We start from the raw sequence: 15,344 nt of genomic DNA on the forward strand, positions 1-15,344 counted from the left end.
AACACATTCATATTACAGCAAGACTGGGAGGCCCAATGGCGTATTAGTAAACAATAAATCAGAACTCTTGTTCCAATTCACGGGTTACTTCAGTAACTGTGATCAAGTTGTAGAACAGTATTGGCTGCGCTCTGCTGAACATTATAAAGCGAGTTGTATCATTCAGCACCATGTGCATAACATTTAAAGGGATACGAAACCCAAAATTTCTCTATCATGATTCAGATAGAGCATGCGATTTTAAACAACTTTATAATTTACTTCTATGATTTTTTTTCTTTGTTCTCTTGTTATCGTTTGTTGAAAAGCGGGGATGTAAGCTTAGGAGCCCTCACATTTCTGGAGCACTATATGGCAGCAGTTTTGCAAGAATGTTATCCATATACAAGAACACTAGATGGCAGCACTGTTTCCTGCCATGTAGCGCTTCAGATGCCTACCTAGGTATTTCTTCAACACAGAATATCATGGGAATGAAGCAAATTTGATAATAGAAGTAAATTGTAAATTTTTTAAATGTTTTGCTCTGTCTGAATCACAAAAGAAAATTTTTGTGTTTACTATCCCTTTAATTTTATTCAATGACCCCTCTGAAGCAAGCATTGAGAAATACTTATTTATTTATTTATTATTTATTTATAAAATATTTTACCAGGAAGGTCACTAGAAGAGTCACTAGAGGAGTCACTAGAGGAGTCACTAGAGGAGTCACTCGAAGAGTCACTAGAAGAGTCACTAGAGGAGTCACTAGAAGAGTCACTAGAAGAGTCACTAGAGGAGTCACTAGAGGAGTCACTCGAAGAGTCACTAGAAGAGTCACTAGAGGAGTCACTAGAGGAGTCACTAGAGGAGTCACTAGAGGAGTCACTAGAGGAGTCACTAGAAGAGAGTCACTAGAGGAGTCACTAGAGGAGTCACTAGAGGAGTCACTAGAGGAGTCACTAGAAGAGTCACTAGAGGAGTCACTAGAGGAGTCACTAGAGGAGTCACTAGAGGAGTCACTAGAGGAGTCACTAGAAGAGTCACTAGAGGAGTCACTAGAGGAGTCACTAGAGGAGTCACTAGAAGAGAGTCACTAGAGGAGTCACTAGAGGAGTCACTAGAGGAGTCACTAGAAGAGTCACTAGAGGAGTCACTAGAGGAGTCACTAGAAGAGAGTCACTAGAGGAGTCACTAGAGGAGTCACTAGAGGAGTCACTAGAGGAGTCACTAGAGGAGTCACTAGAAGAGAGTCACTAGAGGAGTCACTAGAGGAGTCACTAGAGGAGTCACTAGAGGAGTCACTAGAAGAGTCACTAGAAGAATCACTAGAGGAGTCACTAGAGGAGTCACTAGAAGAGTCACTAGAGGAGTCACTCGAAGAGTCACTAGAAGAGTCACTAGAGGAGTCACTAGAAGAGTCACTAGAGGAGTCACTAGAGGAGTCACTAGAGGAGTCACTAGAAGAGAGTCACTAGAGGAGTCACTAGAAGAGTCACTAGAAGAGTCACTAGAGAAGTCACTAGAAGAGTCACTAGAGGAGTCACTCGAAGAGTCACTCGAAGAGTCACTAGAGGAGTCACTAGAAGAGTCACTAGAGGAGTCACTAGAGGAGTCACTAGAGGAGTCACTAGAGGAGTCACTAGAAGAGTCACTAGAAGAATCACTAGAGGAGTCACTAGAGGAGTCACTAGAAGAGTCACTAGAGGAGTCACTAGAGGAGTCACTAGAAGAGTCACTAGAGGAGTCACTAGAGGAGTCACTAGAGGAGTCACTAGAAGAGTCACTAGAGGAGTCACTAGCAAAGTGACTAGAAGAGTCACTAGAAGAGTCACTAGAGGAGTCACTAGAAGAGTCACTAGAGGAGTCACTAGAGGAGTCACTAGAGGAGTCACTAGAAGAGTCACTAGAGGAGTCACTAGAGGAGTCACTCGAGAGTCACTAGAGAGTCACTAGAGGAGTCACTAGAAGATCACTAGAGGAGTCACTAGAGGAGTCACTAGAAGAGTCACTAGAGGAGTCACTAGAGGAGTCACTAGAAGAGTCACTAGAGGAGTCACTAGAGGAGTCACTAGAGGAGTCACTAGAAGAGTCACTAGAGGAGTCACTAGCAAAGTCACTAGAAGAGTCACTAGAAGAGTCACTAGAGGAGTCACTAGAAGAGTCACTAGAGGAGTCACTAGAGGAGTCACTAGAGGAGTCACTAGAGGAGTCACTAGAAGAGTCACTAGAGGAGTCACTAGAGGAGTCACTAGAAGAGTCACTAGAGGAGTCACTAGAAGAGTCACTAGAAGAGTCACTAGAGGAGTCACTAGAGGAGTCACTAGAAGAGTCACTAGAGGAGTCACTAGAGGAGTCACTAGAAGAGTCACTAGAGGAGTCACTAGAGGAGTCACTAGAGGAGTCACTAGAAGAGTCACTAGAGGAGTCACTAGAGGAGTCACTAGGAGTCACTAGAGAGTCACTAGAGAGTCACTAGAAGAGTTCACTAGAAGGAGTCACTAGAGGAGTCACTAGAAGAGTCACTAGAAGAGTCACTAGAGGAGTCACTAGAGGAGTCACTAGAAAGAGTCACTAGAGGAGTCACTAGAGGAGTCACTAGAAGAGTCACTAGAGGAGTCACTAGAGGAGTCACTAGAGGAGTCACTAGAAGAGTCACTAGAGGAGTCACTAGAGGAGTCACTAGAGGAGTCACTAGAGGAGTCACTAGAGAGTCACTAGAAGAGTCACTAGATGAGTCACTAGAAGAGTCACTAGAAGAGTCACTAGAGGAGTCACTAGAAGAGTCACTAGAGGAGTCACTAGAAGAGTCACTAGAGGAGTCACTAGAGGAGTCACTAGAGGGAGTCACTAGAGGAGTCACTAGAAGAGTCACTAGAGGAGTCACTAGAAGAGTCACTAGAGGAGTCACTAGAGGAGTCACTAGAGGATTCACTAGAGGAGTCACTAGAAGAGTCACTAGAAGAGTCACTAGAAGAGTCACTGGAAGAGTCACTAGAGGAGTCACTAAAAGAGTCACTAGAGGAGTCACTAGATGAGTCACTAGAAGAGTCACTAGAGGAGTCACTAGAAGAGTCACTAGAAGAGTCACTAGAGGAGTCACTAGAAGAGTCACTAGAGGAGTCACTAGATGAGTCACTAGAAGAGTCACTAGAGGAGTCACTAGAGGAGTCACTAGAAGAGTCACTAGAAGAGTCACTAGAGGAGTCACTAGAGGAGTCACTAGAAGAGTCACTAGAAGAGTCACTAGAGGAGTCACTAGATGAGTCACTGGAGGAGTCACTAGATGAGTCACTAGAGGAGTCACTAGAGGAGTCACTAGAGGAGTCACTAGAAGAGTCACTAGAAGAGTCACTAGAGGAGTCACTAGAAGAGTCACTAGAGGAGTCACTAGAGGAGTCACTAGAGGTCACTAGAGGAGTCAACTAGAAGAGTTCACTAGAGGAGTCACTAGATGAGTCACTAGAGAGTCACAAGAGGAGTCACTAGAGATCACTAGATGAGTCTCTAGAAGGAGTCACTAGAGAGTCACTAGAAGAGTCACTAGAAGAGTCACTATAGGAGTCACTAGAAGAGTCACTAGAGGAGTCACTAGAGGAGTCACTAGAGGAGTCACTAGAAGAGTCACTAGAGGAGTCACTAGAGGAGTCACTAGATGAGTCACTAGAAGAATCACTAGAGGAGTCACTAGAGGAGTCACTAGAAGAGTCACTAGAGGAGTCACTAGAGGAGTCACTAGAAGAGGTCACTAGAGGAGTCACTAGAGGAGTCACTAAGGAGTCCACTAGAAGAGTCACTAGAGGAGTCACTAGCAAAGTCACTAGAAGAGGTCGACTAGAAGAGTCACTAGAGGAGTCAGCTAGAAGAGTCACTAGAGGGAGTCACTAGAGGAGTCACTAGAGGAGTCACTAGAGGAGTCACTAGAAGAGTCACTAGAGGAGTCACTAGAGGAGTCACTAGATGAGTCACTAGAGGAGTCACTAGAAGAGTCACTAGATGAGTCACTAGAGGAGTCACTAGAGGAGTCACTAGAAGAGTCACTAGTAGAGTCACTAAATGAGTCACTAGATGAGTCACTAGAGGAGTCACTAGAAGAGTCACTAGAGGAGTCACTCGAAGAGTCACTAGAAGAGTCACTAGAGGAGTCACTAGAAGAGTCACTAGAAGAGTCACTAGAGGAGTCACTAGAGGAGTCACTAGAGGAGTTACTAGAGGAGTCACTAGAAGAGTCACTAGAGGAGTCACTAGAGGAGTTACTAGAAGAGTCACTAGAGGAGTCACTAGAAGAGTCACTAGAAGAGTCACTAGAGGAGTCACTAGAAGAGTTACTAGAAGAGTCACTAGAGGAGTCACTAGAGGAGTCACTAGAGGAGTCACTAGAGGAGTCACTAGAGGAGTCACTAGAGGAGTTACTAGAAGAGTCACTAGAGGAGTCACTAGAGGAGTCACTAGAGGAGTCACTAGAGGAGTCACTAGAAGAGTCACTAGAAGAATCACTAGAGGAGTCACTAGAGGAGTCACTAGAAGAGTCACTAGAGGAGTCACTCGAAGAGTCACTAGAAGAGTCACTAGAGGAGTCACTAGAAGAGTCACTAGAAGAGTCACTAGAGGAGTCACTAGAGGAGTCACTCGAAGAGTCACTAGAAGAGTCACTAGAGGAGTCACTAGAAGAGTCACTAGAGGAGTCACTAGAGGAGTCACTAGAGGAGTCACTAGAAGAGAGTCACTAGAGGAGTCACTAGAGGAGTCACTAGAGGAGTCACTAGAGGAGTCACTAGAAGAGTCACTAGAAGAATCACTAGAGGAGTCACTAGAGGAGTCACTAGAAGAGTCACTAGAGGAGTCACTCGAAGAGTCACATAGAAGAGTCACTAGAGGAGTCACTAGAAGAGTCACTAGAGGAGTCACTAGAGGAGTCACTAGAGGAGTCACTAGAAGAGAGTCACTAGAGGAGTCACTAGAAGAGTCACTAGAAGAGTCACTAGAGAAGTCACTAGAAGAGTCACTAGAGGAGTCACTCGAAGAGTCACTCGAAGAGTCACTAGAGGAGTCACTAGAAGAGTCACTAGAGGAGTCACTAGAGGAGTCACTAGAGGAGTCACTAGTAGAGTCACTAGAAGAGTCACTAGAGGAGTCACTAGAGGAGTCACTAGAAGAGTCACTAGAGGAGTCACTAGAAGAGTCACTAGAGGAGTCACTAGAGGAGTCACTAGAAGAGTCACTAGAGGAGTCACTAGAGGAGTCACTAGAGGAGTCACTAGAGGAGTCACTAGAGGAGTCACTAGATGAGTCACTAGAAGAGTCACTAGAGGAGTCACTAGAGGAGTCACTAGAGGAGTCACTAGAGGAGTCACTAGAAGAGTCACTAGAGGAGTCACTAGAGGAGTCACTAGAGGAGTCACTAGAGGAGTCACTAGAGAGAGTCACTAGAGGAGTCACTAGAAGAGTCACTAGAAGAGTCACTAGAGGAGTCACTAGAAGAGTCACTAGAAGAGTCACTAGAGGAGTCACTAGAAGAGTCACTAGAGGAGTCACTAGAGGAGTCACTAGAGGAGTCACTAGAAGAGAGTCACTAGAGGAGTCACTAGCAAAGTCACTAGAAGAGTCACTAGAAGAGTCACTAGAGGAGTCACTAGAAGAGTCACTAGAGGAGTCACTAGAGGAGTCACTAGAGGAGTCACTAGAGGAGTCACTAGAAGAGTCACTAGAGGAGTCACTAGAGGAGTCACTAGATGAGTCACTAGAGGAGTCACTAGAAGAGTCACTAGATGAGTCACTAGAGGAGTCACTAGAGGAGTCACTAGAAGAGTCACTAGTAGAGTCACTAAATGAGTCACTAGATGAGTCACTAGAGGAGTCACTAGAAGAGTCACTAGAGGAGTCACTAGAAGAGTCACTAGAAGAATCACTAGAGTAGTCACTAGAGGAGTCACTAGAAGAATCACTAGTAGAGTCACTAGAAGAGTCACTAGAGGAGTCACTAGAGGAGTCACTAGAAGAGTCACAAGAGGAGTCACTAGAAGAGTCACTAGTAGAGTCACTAGAAGAGTCACTAGAGGAGTCACTAGAGGAGTCACTAGAAGAGTCACAAGAGGAGTCACTAGAGGAGTCACTAGAGGAGTCACTAGAAGAGTCGCTAGAAGAGTCACTAGAAGAGTCACTAGAGGAGTCAAAAGAGGAGTCACTAGAAGAGTCACTAGAGGAGTCACTAGAAGAGTCACTAGAGGAGTCACTAGAGGAGTCACTAGAGGATTCACTAGAGGAGTCAAAAGAAGAGTCACTAGAAGAGTCACTAGAAGAGTCACTAGAGGAGTCACTAAAAGAGTCACTAGAGGAGTCACTAGATGAGTCACTAGAAGAGTCACTAGAGGAGTCACTAGAAGAGTCACTAGAGGAGTCACTAGAAGAGTCACTAGAGGAGTCACTAGATGAGTCACTAGAAGAGTCACTAGAGGAGTCACTAGAGGAGTCACTAGAAGAGTCACTAGAAGAGTCACTAGAGGAGTCACTAGAAGAGTCACTAGAGGAGTCACTAGATGAGTCACTAGAGGAGTCACTAGATGAGTCACTAGAGGAGTCACTAGAGGAGTCACTAGAGGAGTCACTAGAAGAGTCACTAGAAGAGTCACTAGAGGAGTCACTAGAAGAGTCACTAGAGGAGTCACTAGAGGAGTCACTAGAGGAGTCACTAGAAGAGTCACTAGAAGAGTCAATAGAGGAGTCACTAGATGAGTCACGAGAAGAGTCACTAGAAGAGTCACTAGAGGAGTCACTAGATGAGTCACTAGAGGAGTCACTAGAGGAGTCACTAGAAGAGTCACTAGAGGAGTCACTAGAGGAGTTACTAGAGGAGTCACTAGAAGAGTCACTAGAGGAGTCACTAGAGGAGTTACTAGAAGAGTCACTAGAGGAGTCACTAGAAGAGTCACTAGAAGAGTCACTAGAGGAGTCACTAGAAGAGTTACTAGAAGAGTCACTAGAGGAGTCACTAGAGGAGTCACTAGAGGAGTCACTAGAAGAGTCACTAGAGGATTCACTAGAAGAGTCACTAGAGGAGTCACTAGAGGAGTCACTAGAAGAGTCACTAGAGGAGTCACTAGAAGAGTCACTAGAAGAGTCACTAGAGGAGTCACTAGATGAGTCACTGGAGGAGTCACTAGATGAGTCACTAGAGGAGTCACTAGATGAGTCACTAGAAGAATCACTAGAGGAGTCACTAGAGGAGTCACTAGAAGAGTCACTAGAGGAGTCACTAGAGGAGTCACTAGAAGAGTCACTAGAGGAGTCACTAGAGGAGTCACTAGAGGAGTCACTAGAAGAGTCACTAGAGGAGTCACTAGCAAAGTCACTAGAAGAGTCACTAGAAGAGTCACTAGAGGAGTCACTAGAAGAGTCACTAGAGGAGTCACTAGAGGAGTCACTAGAGGAGTCACTAGAGGAGTCACTAGAAGAGTCACTAGAGGAGTCACTAGAGGAGTCACTAGATGAGTCACTAGAGGAGTCACTAGAAGAGTCACTAGATGAGTCACTAGAGGAGTCACTAGAGGAGTCACTAGAAGAGTCACTAGTAGAGTCACTAAATGAGTCACTAGATGAGTCACTAGAGGAGTCACTAGAAGAGTCACTAGAGGAGTCACTAGAAGAGTCACTAGAAGAATCACTAGAGTAGTCACTAGAGGAGTCACTAGAAGAATCACTAGTAGAGTCACTAGAAGAGTCACTAGAGGAGTCACTAGAGGAGTCACTAGAAGAGTCACAAGAGGAGTCACTAGAAGAGTCACTAGTAGAGTCACTAGAAGAGTCACTAGAGGAGTCACTAGAGGAGTCACTAGAAGAGTCACAAGAGGAGTCACTAGAGGAGTCACTAGAAGAGTCGCTAGAAGAGTCACTAGAAGAGTCACTAGAGGAGTCAAAAGAGGAGTCACTAGAAGAGTCACTAGAGGAGTCACTAGAAGAGTCACTAGAGGAGTCACTAGAGGAGTCACTAGAGGATTCACTAGAGGAGTCAAAAGAAGAGTCACTAGAAGAGTCACTAGAAGAGTCACTGGAAGAGTCACTAGAGGAGTCACTAAAAGAGTCACTAGAGGAGTCACTAGATGAGTCACTAGAAGAGTCACTAGAGGAGTCACTAGAAGAGTCACTAGAGGAGTCACTAGAAGAGTCACTAGAGGAGTCACTAGATGAGTCACTAGAAGAGTCACTAGAGGAGTCACTAGAGGAGTCACTAGAAGAGTCACTAGAAGAGTCACTAGAGGAGTCACTAGAAGAGTCACTAGAAGAGTCACTAGAGGAGTCACTAGATGAGTCACTGGAGGAGTCACTAGATGAGTCACTAGAGGAGTCACTAGAGGAGTCACTAGAAGAGTCACTAGAAGAGTCACTAGAGGAGTCACTAGAAGAGTCACTAGAGGAGTCACTAGAGGAGTCACTAGAGGAGTCACTAGAAGAGTCACTAGAAGAGTCAATAGAGGAGTCACTAGATGAGTCACGAGAAGAGTCACTAGAAGAGTCACTAGAGGAGTCACTAGATGAGTCACTAGAGGAGTCACTAGAGGAGTCACTAGAGGAGTCACTAGAGGAGTTACTAGAGGAGTCACTAGAAGAGTCACTAGAGGAGTCACTAGAGGAGTTACTAGAAGAGTCACTAGAGGAGTCACTAGAAGAGTCACTAGAAGAGTCACTAGAGGAGTCACTAGAAGAGTTACTAGAAGAGTCACTAGAGGAGTCACTAGAGGAGTCACTAGAGGAGTCACTAGAAGAGTCACTAGAGGATTCACTAGAAGAGTCACTAGAGGAGTCACTAGAGGAGTCACTAGAAGAGTCACTAGAGGAGTCACTAGAGGAGTCACTAGAAGAGTCACTAGAGGAGTCACTAGAGGAGTCACTAGAAGAGTCACTAGAGGAGTCACTAGAGGAGTCACTAGAGGAGTTACTAGAAGAGTCACTAGAGGAGTCACTAGAGGAGTCACTAGAAGAGTCACTAGAAGAGTCACTAGAGGAGTCACTAGAAGAGTTACTAGAAGAGTCACTAGAGGAGTCACTAGAGGAATCACTAGAGGAGTCACTAGAGGAGTCACTAGAGGAGTCACTAGAGGAGTCACTAGAAGAATCACTAGAGGAGTCACTAGAGGAGTCACTAGAAGACAGAAAGGACAAATTAAAAGGGGGCGGAGATATAAAACTTTTATATTTATAAAATCAAAAATGTAATTTAAAAATAAATAAAGTGATTCAATTCTACTATTACGATATAATGGTAAGTTTTTAGCACATATAATTTACCATCACTTTAATTAGTGCCATAAATAGGGCAGTTTGACGTGAAATCTTTTCAAAGGGCTACAGTTTAATATAATAATAAGGCATCATAGGATAATTTACATTTTGTTCTATGTCATTTTATTTGTAGGTGACAGTGGCTATAATCAGCCTATTTGAAACCATTCTGCTTAGTTATCTCAGTTATAAGGTAAGTTGCACATAATGTGTTTGTCTATTGGGTAGAATTACATATAAACACATGTAAAAAATAACTATTAATAAATACAGGATTGTGTTCAATGTAAGTAAATCATGTATATGTGACTGAGAATGCTGGTTCTTATTTGTATGTATTAGTTAGAAGCTTAATTTATATGATATCATTTTATGCAAATTTAAAACCTATATTTCTTAAAGGGACAGTATACTATAAAATTGTTTTTCCCTTAATGTGTTAACAAATACTGTTTTTACCAGCTGCAGAGTATAAAATGTATGAGATTTGCTTTTTTAAGGCTTATTTTTTTATATGGATTAGCTGATTTTGTGTTTTTAAGCCACAACCTAATAAAATGGGTTGAGCTTGAAGGTATAATCAGATCTCATTACTGTATCACATTGTGCACATATACCTGCTTCTTTATCTTATATCTGTAGGTATAATCAGATCTCATTACTGTATCACATAGTGTACATATACATGTGTCTGTATCTTATATCTGTAGGTATAATCAGATCTCATTACTGTATCACACTGTGTACATATACATGTGTCTATCTTATATCTGTAGGTATATTCAGATCTCATTACTTTATCACATTGTGTACATATACATGTGTCTGTATCTTATATCTGTAGGTATAATCAGATCTCATTACTGTATCACACTGTGTACATATACATGTGTCTTTATCTTATATCTGTAGGTATAATCAGATCTCATTACTGTATCACACTGTGTACATATACATGTGTCTGTATCTTATATCTGTAGGTATAATCAGATCTCATTACTATATCACACTGTGTACATATACATGTGTCTGTATCTTAAATCTGTAGGTATAATCAGATCTCATTACTGTATCACACTGTGTACATATACATGCTTCTTTATCTTATATCTGTAGGTATAATCAGATCTCATTACTTTATAACATTGTGTACATATACATGTGTCTATCTTATATCTGTAGGTATAATCAGATTTCATTACTGTATCACATTGTGTACATATACATGTGTCTTTATCTTATATCTGTAGGTATAATCTGATATCATTACTTAATCACATTGTGCACCTATACCTGCTTCTTTATCTTATATCTGTAGGTATAATCAGATCTCATTACTGTATCACATTGTGTACATATACATGTGTCTGTATCTTATATCTGTAGGTATAATCAGATCTCATTACTGTATCACATTGTGTACATATACATGTGTCTGTATCTTATATCTGTAGGTATAATCATATCTCATTACTGTATCACATTGTGTACATATACATGTGTCTGTATCTTATATCTGTAGGTATAATCAGATCTCATTACTTTATCACACTGTGTACATATACATGTGTCTTTATCTTATATCTGTATGTATAATCAGATCTCATTACTGTATCACACTGTGTACATATACATGTGTCTGTATCTTATATCTGTAGGTATAATCTGATCTCATTACTGTATCACATTGTGTACATATACATGTGTCTTTATCTTATATCTGTAGGTATAATCAAATCTCATTACTGTATCAGATTGTGTACATATACATGTGTCTGTATCTTATATCTGTAGGTATAATCAGATCTCATTACTTTATCACATTGTGTACATATACATGTCTATCTTATATCTGTAGGAATAATTAGATCTCATTACTGTATCACACTGTGTACATGTACATGTGTCTGTATCTTATATCTGTAGGTATAATCAGATCTCATTACTGTATCACATTGTGTACATATACATGTGTTTGTATCTTATATCTGTAGGTATAATAAGATCTCATTACTGTACCACACTGTGTACATATACATGTGTCTTTATCTTATATCTGAAGGTATAATCAGATCTCATTACTGTATCACATTGTGTACATATACATGTGTCTGTATCTTATATCTGTAAGTATAATCAGATCTCATTACTGTATCACATTGTGTACATATACATGTGTCTTTATCTAATATCTGTAGGTATAATCAGATCTCATTACTGTATCACCATGTGTACATATACATGTGTCTGTATCTTATATCTGTAGGTATAATCAGATCTCATTACTGTATCACATTGTGTACATATACATCATGTGTCTGTATCTTATATCTGTAAGTATAATCAGATCTCATTACTGTATCACATTGTGTACATATACATGTGTCTTTATCTAATATCTGTAGGTATAATCAGATCTCATTACTGTATCACCATGTGTACATATACATGTGTCTGTATCTTATATCTGTAGGTATAATCAGATCTCATTACTGTATCACATTGTGTACATATACATGTGTCTTTATCTTATATCTGTAGGTATAATCAGATCTCATTACTTGATCACATTGGGTACATATACATGTGTCTGTATCTTATATCTGTAAGTATAATCAGATCTCATTACTGTATCACATTGTGTACATATACATGTGTCTATCTTATATCTGTAGGTATAATCAGATCTCATTACTTTATCACATTGTGTACATATACATGTGTCTTTATCTAATATCTGTAGGTATAATCAGATCTCATTACTGTATCACCATGTGTACATATACATGTGTCTGTATCTTATATCTGTAGGTATAATCAGATCTCATTACTGTATCACATTGTGTACATATACATGTGTCTTTATCTTATATCTGTAGGTATAATCAGATCTCATTACTTTATCACATTGGGTACATATACATGTGTCTGTATCTTATATCTGTAGGTATAATCAGATCTCATTACTGTATCACATTGTGTACATATACATCATGTGTCTGTATCTTATATCTGTAGGTATAATCAGATCTCATTACTGTATCACATTGTGTACATATACATCATGTGTCTATATCTTATATATGTAGGTATAATCAGATCTCATTACTGTATCACATTGTGTACATATACATGTGTCTTTATCTTATATCTGTAGGTATAATCAGATCTCATTACTGTATCACACTGTGTACATATACATGTGTCTGTATCTTATATCTGTAGGTATAATCAGATCTCACTACTGTATCATACTGTGTACATATACATGTGTCTGTATCTTATATCTGTAGGTATAATCAGATCTCATTACTGTATCACATTGTGTACATATACATCATGTGTCTGTATCTTATATATGTAGGTATAATCAGATCTCATTACTGTATCACACTGTGTACATATACATGTGTCTTTATCTTATATCTGTAGGTATAATCAGATCTCATTACTGTATCACACTGTGTACATATACATGTGTCTGTATCTTATATCTGTAGGTATAATCAGATCTCATTACTGTATCACATTGTGTACATATACATCATGTGTCTGTATCTTATATCTGTAAGTATAATCAGATCTCATTACTGTATCACATTGTGTACATATACATGTGTCTTTATCTAATATCTGTAGGTATAATCAGATCTCATTACTGTATCACCATGTGTACATATACATGTGTCTGTATCTTATATCTGTAGGTATAATCAGATCTCATTACTGTATCACATTGTGTACATATACATGTGTCTTTATCTTATATCTGTAGGTATAATCAGATCTCATTACTTTATCACATTGGGTACATATACATGTGTCTGTATCTTATATCTGTAAGTATAATCAGATCTCATTACTGTATCACATTGTGTACATATACATGTGTCTTTATCTAATATCTGTAGGTATAATCAGATCTCATTACTGTATCACCATGTGTACATATACATGTGTCTGTATCTTATATCTGTAGGTATAATCAGATCTCATTACTGTATCACATTGTGTACATATACATGTGTCTTTATCTTATATCTGTAGGTATAATCAGATCTCATTACTTTATCACATTGGGTACATATACATGTGTCTGTATCTTATATCTGTAGGTATAATCAGATCTCATTACTGTATCACATTGTGTACATATACATCATGTGTCTGTATCTTATATCTGTAGGTATAATCAGATCTCATTACTGTATCACATTGTGTACATATACATCATGTGTCTATATCTTATATATGTAGGTATAATCAGATCTCATTACTGTATCACATTGTGTACATATACATGTGTCTTTATCTTATATCTGTAGGTATAATCAGATCTCATTACTTTATCACATTGTGTACATATACATGTGTCTTTATCTTATATCTGTAGGTATAATCAGATCTCATTACTGTATCACATTGTGTACATATACATGTGTCTGTATCTTATATCTGTAGGTATAATCAGATCTCATTACTTTATCACACTGTGTACATATACATGTGTCTGTATCTTATATCTGTAGGTATAATCAGATCTCATTACTGTATCACACTGTGTACATATACATGTGTCTGTATCTTATATCTGTAGGTATAATCAGATCTCACTACTGTATCATACTGTGTACATATACATGTGTCTGTATCTTATATCTGTAGGTATAATCAGATCTCATTACTGTATCACATTGTGTACATATACATCATGTGTCTGTATCTTATATATGTAGGTATAATCAGATCTCATTACTGTATCACACTGTGTACATATACATGTGTCTTTATCTTATATCTGTAGGTATAATCAGATCTCATTACTGTATCACACTGTGTACATATACATGTGTCTGTATCTTATATCTGTAGGTATAATCAGATCTCATTACTGTATCACACTGTGTACATATACATGCTTCTTTATCTTATATCTGTATGTAAAATCAGATCTCATTACTGTATCACACTGTGTACATATACATGTGTCTGTATCTTATATCTGTAGGTATAATCAGATCTCATTACTGTATCACATTGTGTACATATACATGTGTCTGTATCTTATATCTGTAGGTATCTGTCCATAAACCAATCACCAATTCTTGGCAAGAACAATGGAAAATTAACATTGTATTATCTTATCTCTTCTATAACCCACATGGAGTGTAATTTCTTCTTCTTGCTGTGTTAACACAGCTTGGCCTTGAGACCAAAAACTTTCAGGATGGGTGGGGATACCACAGGCTAAATAAACTATTTCAAATGCCAATATAAGGGCAATAGAAATACTTCTAAACAATTTAATACACTCCAGCAGGTAAAGTGGATCATTGGGAACAAATTAAAGGGGAGAACATTTTTGAGTAAACTGTCTCTTTAATAAATCAGTATAATGTATGTTACATTTATGATGTTTGTTTGTTTTTTCATATAAAAATAATACAGTATCAATTTAAATTGAAACAACCATCTTGCATGTGCCTGAAACCTGTTAGTCATTCAGTCTCCACCCCTGCCGGATTTTCATTGCTATTTAATTTATTCTGCATCTGCATCTGCATCAGCTGCGTTAATGAGGTCTCTGCACAGAACACACAATTAGCATCTGATCATGTAGCTATGAACTCTGCACTGAAACTAAGTGACAGTTTAATGCAAAAATGATCCCAACTTATTTGTCAGTGTATGTCCTTTTGTAGTACTGACCCTGATTAACTATGTGTGTGCTGCTAAGCAGAAGATACTAATTGACATGCCCATGGGACTGCCTCTCCTGATTGGCTGACCGGCTGTGTTCCACTCATTTGTAGCAATGCTTCCAAGGGAGGCTTTACCTATGTGTTTAACCACGGTGCAGAGATAAAGGGATAGTAATGACATACAGTAACCAATCAGAGCATGGCATTTTGCATTGAAACGTCCCTTTAATGTTAGCTTCTCTTCACTTTTAAAATTAAATATTTTGTAAAACTACTTTAGTGAGGATCAGAAGTTTTAATTTTAAGTACTATAAATATGTTTCTGATCATTAAAACCAATGTAAAAAACCCTGCTTTGTTATTTATTAATTAAAGGGGCATAAAACA

General features: G+C 39.4%; 1 protein-coding gene across 3 annotated transcripts in view; it reads left to right on the forward strand.

Moving 5' to 3' along the window:
* Positions 1-15,344, forward strand: part of KCNT2 (potassium sodium-activated channel subfamily T member 2) — a 701,340-nt gene that overhangs the window by 295,210 nt on the left and 390,786 nt on the right. For all 3 annotated transcript variants that reach the window (XM_053693834.1, XM_053693835.1, XM_053693836.1), the window contains exon 5: positions 9,389-9,448. In XM_053693834.1, the coding sequence (XP_053549809.1) occupies positions 9,389-9,448 (60 nt within the window). The remainder of the gene's footprint in view (positions 1-9,388; positions 9,449-15,344) is intronic.

This window comes from Bombina bombina, chromosome 10, assembly GCF_027579735.1.
Source record: "Bombina bombina isolate aBomBom1 chromosome 10, aBomBom1.pri, whole genome shotgun sequence".
Taxonomy (NCBI): Eukaryota; Metazoa; Chordata; class Amphibia; order Anura; family Bombinatoridae; genus Bombina; species Bombina bombina.